Source organism: Glycine max, chromosome 3 (genome assembly GCF_000004515.6).
Source record: "Glycine max cultivar Williams 82 chromosome 3, Glycine_max_v4.0, whole genome shotgun sequence".
NCBI lineage: Eukaryota > Viridiplantae > Streptophyta > Magnoliopsida > Fabales > Fabaceae > Glycine > Glycine max.
In genome coordinates, this window is record NC_016090.4 from 36,146,957 (window position 1) to 36,154,542 (window position 7,586).

Genomic DNA, 7,586 nt, shown 5'->3' on the forward strand with positions numbered 1-7,586 from the left:
CCATGTGGAGGTTGGAATTAGTCAAGCTTGTTTATTATCTGTTGAAAAAGGAAAAAAAAGATTATTTTAATTTGCCTGTATTTTTAAATTTATGTAATTCATCTGTCTTTTTTAAAATTTAAAATAACATTAATTATCATTTTTTAATATTGTTTTTATTTCATCTATTTTTAACTGTTTTATGTATTTACTATATATAATTAAGAAAGAAATGATATTAGAATTTAAATTTAAAATTAAGTTTGATATAAATTAAAATATTATATTTCTTTGTGTTTTATCTTTCAAATAAACAAATGAGAAAAAAAAATTGTGTGCAAATTTTAGTCCAGACCCACTCTTAAAGCCCACCCAAGCCCGCCGAATATGTAACAGTTCAAAAATGGGTGAGAAGTGAGACACCACTCAGAGGCCAGAATTTTTTTTTCTTTTAAATTAGAGGTATTCTCCACAAGGGACAATCCTTTTCGAACCAAGTATGATTCCTATAGGCGGCAAAGCTAGAAACCGTATTAATAGCTATGGAGTAATCTGATTCTAAAACCTCTCCCTCATGCTATGTTTAGACCATGAAAGAATCCCCATAGCTCAGCCAAATTGATGGAACATTCGCCTAATTTGACAGCATTAGCCATAATGAAATTGACCAAAACCAAAATGGTCACGAATAACTCCTCCACACCCAGCTAATCCGTTATCTCCTGAAGCACTATCATCATAGTTGACTTTTATTGTTCCAAATTTTGGTTTGCTCTCAAACCAATATCTTAATCCTTTAAAGAAAAAATTCTTCAGCAACTGAATATTAGAAGCAGCATGCATGTATCACATTTTTAATCTTATCCGGGCATCTTGGACAAAAGGGGAGGAAGCAATATATTAGGCACCTGGATTCTTTGGTCACAAGACAATTCTTGGCAATCTTCCACAGCAGTAATTAATTTCACTGTGAGGGCTATTCCACTGCCAAGCTAAAGAGAATAAGGTAAAATGAATTAAGTTAATCCCACAAGATAAAATCAACTTATGCACTTAACTTTTATAGAAGTTCTCTTATCTAGCTTCTACAAAATTTGAGGTGCATATCATTTACAAAAGAAAGTAAGAAACATTATTCTACATTTTACTAATCAGTTTACTTATCGGAAAACCTAATCATTTTCCGAACTCTCAAAAACATTGACTAAAATATGAGTAAACATTGATCAAGAATGTGTCTCTGATGATTCCCTCAATGACCTTTCTTTTGCCACAAATGCTGCTTCACCTTTCTTCAACCAGTTCACGTACTGCTCTTGCTCTCTTTTGTGTAGGTAGTGGAGAAGGAAATTGGTCAGACTTACTCCAATGCCCTTGGCTATCAGGTATTCCTTGAGAGCATCTTGCAACTCATCATCCAATGTGCTTCACATGGATAAAGATAAGACAATGAAAAAGTATTAGTAAGAAGACCCATATAACTTGTGAGTCTCTTTAAACTTAAAAAAGGTAACTTTAAAATAAGCACTTTTTTTAAAAAATGTTTTTTTAAGTAGTTTAAAACAAACAACACATCAGAAAAGTAGAAATATGCTTATTTTATTAAAAAGAACACCTATTTGAAAAAATAAGCTTAAACAAACTTACCAAATAATGGTTTGCTAAAATGATGATGCTAAAAACCAGCTTATGGGTGTTGATTTGATGAAGTCATAAAACTAATAAGGAAATGTCTGCTTGTTAATCAAGCCTAACTTTCTAAAGAACATGAAAACAAGTTCTTCGTTTTAGCACAGTTTAAATTCTCACAGGCTTAGTTTTATGATTTTATCAAACTACGGGCCTAACCAGTTCAGAAGATGAATAGCCAAAATGTATACAGTAACAGTTAAATGGCTTGCTTAGTTGCTCCAAATTTATCAGCAACAACTAGAGTCAAAATGAGTAATCCTATGAAAATGTATTTTTACTATCTAATCCATCAGGAGTATTGGTTGCAGCATGCCATCTAAAAATAAAAGCCATGTCAACACTCAAGGTCCATAAAGGATAGATGCTTAAATAGACAGTTAGGTAGAGAGGTCTTGGTTATGAAGCCAAGGTACATAAAAAGATAGAAGGATAAGCAGAAGTCCTGGGAGATTAAGTGTGTTTGGAAATTCATTGTTTTCAATTTAATGAAATTCTAACACACCCACATTGCTTTTATGTTTGTGCATTGGAATGTGTAAAACCTCCGTTTTAACGCCAACCAAACAGGTTTCCAAACACATTATAGTACAGTGATTATATGATAGTAACACTTGCAGCATAAAAGAATTAGAAAATTATGAAGCATAAACACTTCTCTTTTATTATATTTTTATCATAGAAAAAACATTGAAGGTTGGTTTAAAAAGGTGAATATACTATCAAATTAGATATTTTGTTATGTATCTCATATTTCATTTCATTAGAGTCTCTCTCTCTTTGTGTGTATGCGGTGTCCAAGTGTTCTATATTTTAGCCATTAGCTGTGTTAGAGTGTCTATGTCCGTGTCATGTTTGATGTCTGTTAGATTCTATGCTTTATAGTTAGAAATATGTTACACAGGGATACAGTGTGCAATTTTTTTTATCAGCAAAGATAGAATATATTGGTACCAGTGGTACCAAAGAAGATCATATTACAATAAAAAAAAGGTGAAGGCTTCAGTACATAGAGCCTAACATTTCCGTCAGCCAACACCGATACTAGAATTAGATGCAAAAGGAACTTCAAGTTAGACTACCTAACTATGCATCATTTATGCACCTGCCTATCAGTCCCTTTCTAAACCAAAGCATCAAAGAACCTACATGGCCTATCGTACCAGAATTCTCCATCAGCAGAGAGTATTACAGTATTGCCTGAATGAAATAAGCTATCAGCATTACAAAAATTAAGCACAAACCATCAGGCTACCTAACTGAAGAATCATTTATATATGACTGCACACAATCCCTACTTAGTAACATATCACTGATCTCGCTTGGTTTTCCTGACAACTCGGCTCTCCATCCGCAAAACAGTAACAGAATAATCTGTGTAGGGTATATATACTGTAAGCTAGAACTGTTACCCTCAAACATCATAATGTTCACCTGTTCCTGCATTTGTTCATGACTCAATAATCTTCAGACACACTAGTGGTTGTGATGACCATTTGAAAAAGGAATGTGAGAAAGATCTTGTTTTCTGTTTTAACCATTTCCAAGGTCTGATCTCAATAAGGTCTGGCACTTGCTCAGCATTCAAAACTGTGTTGTTCCTGTGCAACCATGATGCCCATATCACTGCCGTCCATACTGTCCCACCATGCTGTATTTTTCTTCCTTCCCACACATATACCAGTATGCTGACTAAAATGTGCCTTAGTGCCTATTGGCATAGCTATTTCCAGATTTGCCCACTTATAAATGCTCTTCCAAACCTGGTGCAAGAAATTGCTCTCAAACAATAAATGTACAATAGACTCTCAGTTTGATTGCAAAGTGTGCACATGTAGTCATTGTTTTCCATCATAATGCGTCTCTTTTTAAGAGCTCCCTTTGTCTGCACCCTATCTAAGACCACCTTCCAAGTGAAAGTTAATACTTTTGAAGGCGCTGGTATAGACCATAGATTCTTAAAGAAATCAGATTCCTCATTGTTACTTTGCTGTTGCAATGTCTCATAACCTTCCTTAACAGAGTAGGATTTGGACTTGCTCCCTTTTCATAGCCTTTCAGGGACTTTTTTTTTTATATATATTTTCTTAAATCTAAGAATTAGAGTGACAGCGAATAACAATTTCAGGAATTAAATTGGCAATTTACTCTAATCTATAACATAAATCCAATCCTTGTTCATCTTCAATCAGCCAGCACTGAATGTATCAACAACAACATTGTAAACTCAATACAAATCGACTTGCACTCAAACTAGAAAACCAAAAATGTTAGATTATAGTATCAGCTTACCGGAATAAAGGGCCTCTGTAAATGGAAGTGCTGAGACATGTAGATGATTTGAGATAATAAGCATTGTAGATGTCAAAATCAGAGCCCTTATCAGTTTCTTCATAAACATCACAGTCAAACTGTACCATGAAGCTCAATGCTGGCTTTTTCACACAAACTTTCATAAAAGCATCCCTCGGAAAAATAAGGTCTTTCACATAGTTGGGAGGTCCCAGAATAGCAGAGATTGCAACTTCCTCACCCGAATCGAATTTTCTTCGCAAAACCACATCTTTGGAATTGGGTGAGGTGGGGTCCACCACAAAGTCCCCTAAGGAACCACTTTGAGCATTCTGCAGCACCCATGAAAATGTGAAAGTGTCATGTGTGTGGCAACTGAAGATATTGAGTGTTATGCAGTGGAAAAAAAAGTGCAATTTACTATCATGAAGGAACGAATCATGAAATTTAATCTCGGAGTGTGAGAACCTGAAAGTGATTGGAGGCAAGCTCGAATTGAATCTCGGATTTGAAGCACTTGAGCAATTCGAGATCTTGAAGATGTTTTTGATGCGTGTCGCAGAAATGTCGAAAATGTGTTATACGCTGCTTCAGCTCTCTATATAACTCCGTCCTACGACACATCATCGTTTTCCCAACCAAGTTTGATCTTCGGAGGAGGCGCTGTCTCTACTCTCTCGATATTTCAAATGATTTTTGTTTTCTAGGAGTATACACAAAATCTTTTTCTTCTTGATTAAATTGTTTTTTCAAATACTATGTTGATATTTATAATACTCAATTATATAATTCAATCATATTAAAAAAATACTTAATTTAGTTGGTAACATTAAATTTATCTTAAATTTATATATATATTTTTAAAAAAGGGTATTGTTATAAAAATAATTAATACATTTAGTAAAAAAATTAATGTATAAGAAAATATAAATTAGATTTTGTATAAAAAACAAGTTTAAAAAGTTGATATTTTTTTTTAAAGTTAAGTCTTATAAATAAAAATGAAAGTTATATTAAAGAGTCTAACATAATTGTGAATTTATTAGTACTTGTTTTTAATTGAATAACAAAATGGCTAAATTATAATTTTGGTTCTTTTAATTTTTCTTATTTATAATTCTAATCCATGTATTCTTAATTATAACATTTGATTTTCTAATTTTATAAATTGATAATTTTGGTTATCTAGAGTTCTGATAGATTATTAATAAATAATTTTTTATTAATATATTTATTAAGTTAATTATAAATTAATTTAAAGTCACTAATTAATAAAAACTTTAATAAAAAATTATTTACTATAATCCTCTATAAATGTTTCTCCTTTTTTTTTTCAAACATTTCTTCCACATTCATTATCACGCAACTCCATTGACAATAATATTATATTAGGATTAATAATTTTATATTAAATTTATTTTGATAATTAATATTTTTTAAATTTATAATTAATTTAATAATTCTATTAATTATAATTATTAGTTAATAATTTAGTAAGAGACCAAAATCGTCAACTTATAAAACTAGGGATCAAATATTACAATTAAAAATTATGCCACTAAATTCATGGATTTAAAAAATTAGGGATGAAAATTACAATTTAAACAAAATTGTTTTTTCAAATAAAGATTAAAATAAAGTAACAGTACATGTATTCTATGCCCAAGTTGCAGTTCAGGTCAAGCATATTTACATTGTAAATTAGTACTTACTAGTGAAGATATCTTTGTTTCCCATGCTAAAGTTAGATTTTTCAAAGTGAACATTATGCATTTCATTTACCAGGAACGTGAAATCCAAAGGCTGTTGGAATGAAGAAGTGGGAATGGGAGACATCATTGAGAAGAATGGCAAAATGTGGGTAACAACTGGAATAGTTCGCAGTGGCAAGATTTATTCTTCAATCGAGGAGACTTTGTAGGTGATATGCCATCGTTTTATATATACCATTTTATATATGGCAACACATAATTCTTAAAGCCTTAGCTTTCTCTGGATAATAAACTATGTAACTAGGCAATACACTTGTTTGCATGAGAAAATAAAAAACTATATTGAAATTTCGTAAGGACTTTCGAAAAGTTGTGGTGGTTATGTTAAGGCTGATTTGGCAGATATCTTATGGAACTAGGAGCCTTAGATCTCTTAGATAATGGTGGTAGAAGCATATCTCTAACAGAAACATACGAAAAGGTTGCTAGCGGGAAAAGTGGATGTTGTTGGGAACTGTTTGATGTTTACAGGCACCTCAAGTCTATTGGCTACATAATTGGCCGGCATGGTGTTGCTTGGAGTTTGAAGAGTATTAAGGTTCCCATAAACCTACTACTCTTGAAGTCACAGAAAGAAATCGAACAACTAGAAGACATTGATTCCAAATCAGAGCTTTCCATCAATGAGTTATGGGTCTTGTTAACCATTACTCCTAAGACATTGGTTAAGAAACTAAAAGGAAAAAAAATAAAAATACTTCTATAAAAATCACAAGAGAGCGCAAAAAGTATCATGGACGGTAGAATTTTGCGCATTCAAATAAAAACATTTCTCCTTTTAGTTTCTTAACCAATATCTTAAGAGCACTAGTTAACATACCCACAAGTTATTTAAGTTATTTGGAGAGATGCAGGTAAATGATTTGAGGCCAGATTTTGATGTTTATCTTCCAAACAGTAGGTTTAGAAAGTCTTGTCCTGGTGATCCAAGTTTTCTACTGTACTTATCTAGGTAAGTATTACATCTCTCATTGCATCAGTAAGATTAATTTAGATTCAGAAATTTAATTGGCAAGGGATCTTTATATTGTTATCCAATGGAGTAATCGACAACACAACAAAGAGTAATTCAAGCATATCATGACTTAATTTTTTGCACTCACTCTATTGTATCAGAGGAATTCATGCTGGCAGACATGCTACTGCATTGTGTGGCATGTGTGTGGTTGAGGCTAGGGTCTTGTAAGGTGCAGGTGGGAGGCAATGTGGCTAAGTTATTTCTCAAAGTAAATACTTAGAATTGATAAAGGCATTGTACCTGTCTGTTTTCTGATAGGATTTAAAGGTAATGGCAATAGGAAGCAATAGGAAAATGAAATTTTATATCTAAAGATACCTGTTGTCTGTTAAATGCGCTTCAATACATCCATGAGAAGTTGATAGCCATTTGGGACTTGGAGGAATAGTTCTAATTCCTGGGGGAGCAAGTGAGTGAGCAACTAGCTGTTGTAGGTAATTTATCTATTAGGTTAGGATCACTTAGGCATAGAGTATGGTTATTTATTTTTAAAAATTCAATAATTAATATCTAGGCAAAAAATTCCTTGGCTCTAATTTCTATTTTGCACCTTCTTTTTGTTATATGGTTATGGAAATGTTTTTAATCAGGTATATCATGCATCTTCTGTTAGGGTTCAACATCCACCATCTAGAGCAGAGATTGAAGCCCATGAGAAACAGTGTGGTGGCATTCCTTTGAAAATTTGCCGGGTCAGAGAGGGAAGGGTCAATTTATTTTCCTCTGACAAGGTGGAGCTTCCTGTTCTACCCTGAACTTTTGGTACCAATTCTACCTTTCCACTCTGGGCAGGGGGCAAAGAATACCAAGGATTGTAACAAGAGAATGAGTAGTTG

At 32.8% G+C, this 7,586-nt stretch overlaps 2 protein-coding genes across 2 annotated transcripts; one reads left to right on the forward strand and one right to left on the reverse strand.

Moving 5' to 3' along the window:
• Positions 1-972: 972 nt before the first annotated feature.
• LOC100799012 (uncharacterized) lies at positions 973-4,676 on the reverse strand. Its single transcript, XM_006576747.4, has 3 exons — positions 4,429-4,676; positions 3,961-4,292; positions 973-1,404 (listed from the first exon to the last, which is right to left on the reverse strand). Exons 1-3 carry the CDS (start codon positions 4,585-4,587, stop codon positions 1,206-1,208), a joined length of 690 nt encoding a protein of 229 aa, XP_006576810.1. The 5' UTR covers positions 4,588-4,676; the 3' UTR covers positions 973-1,205.
• Positions 4,677-5,609: 933 nt separating this feature from the next.
• LOC100811412 (tRNA-splicing endonuclease subunit Sen54) lies at positions 5,610-7,505 on the forward strand. Its single transcript, XM_014774246.1, has 4 exons — positions 5,610-5,638; positions 5,746-5,877; positions 6,075-6,366; positions 7,341-7,505. The coding sequence occupies exons 1-4, from the start codon at positions 5,610-5,612 to the stop codon at positions 7,503-7,505; spliced, it is 618 nt and encodes a 205-aa protein (XP_014629732.1).
• The last annotated feature ends 81 nt before the right edge of the window (positions 7,506-7,586 follow it).

Bases quoted from the DNA above. Each gene is read 5' to 3' on its own strand.
- LOC100799012 (XM_006576747.4), bottom strand. From the start codon at position 4,587: ATGATGTGTCGTAGGACGGAGTTATATAGAGAGCTGAAGCAGCGTATA. The intron at 4,293-4,428 runs GTTCTCACACTC...TGGGTGCTGCAG, and splicing joins TTGCCTCCAATCACTTTCAG to AATGCTCAAAGTGGTTCCTT. The intron at 1,405-3,960 runs GTAAGCTGATAC...ATCCATGTGAAG, and splicing joins TACAGAGGCCCTTTATTCCG to CACATTGGATGATGAGTTGC.
- LOC100811412 (XM_014774246.1), top strand. From the start codon at position 5,610: ATGTATTCTATGCCCAAGTTGCAGTTCAG. The intron at 5,639-5,745 runs GTCAAGCATATT...TTCATTTACCAG, and splicing joins ATGCCCAAGTTGCAGTTCAG to GAACGTGAAATCCAAAGGCT. The intron at 6,367-7,340 runs GTCTTGTTAACC...GTTTTTAATCAG, and splicing joins TTTCCATCAATGAGTTATGG to GTATATCATGCATCTTCTGT.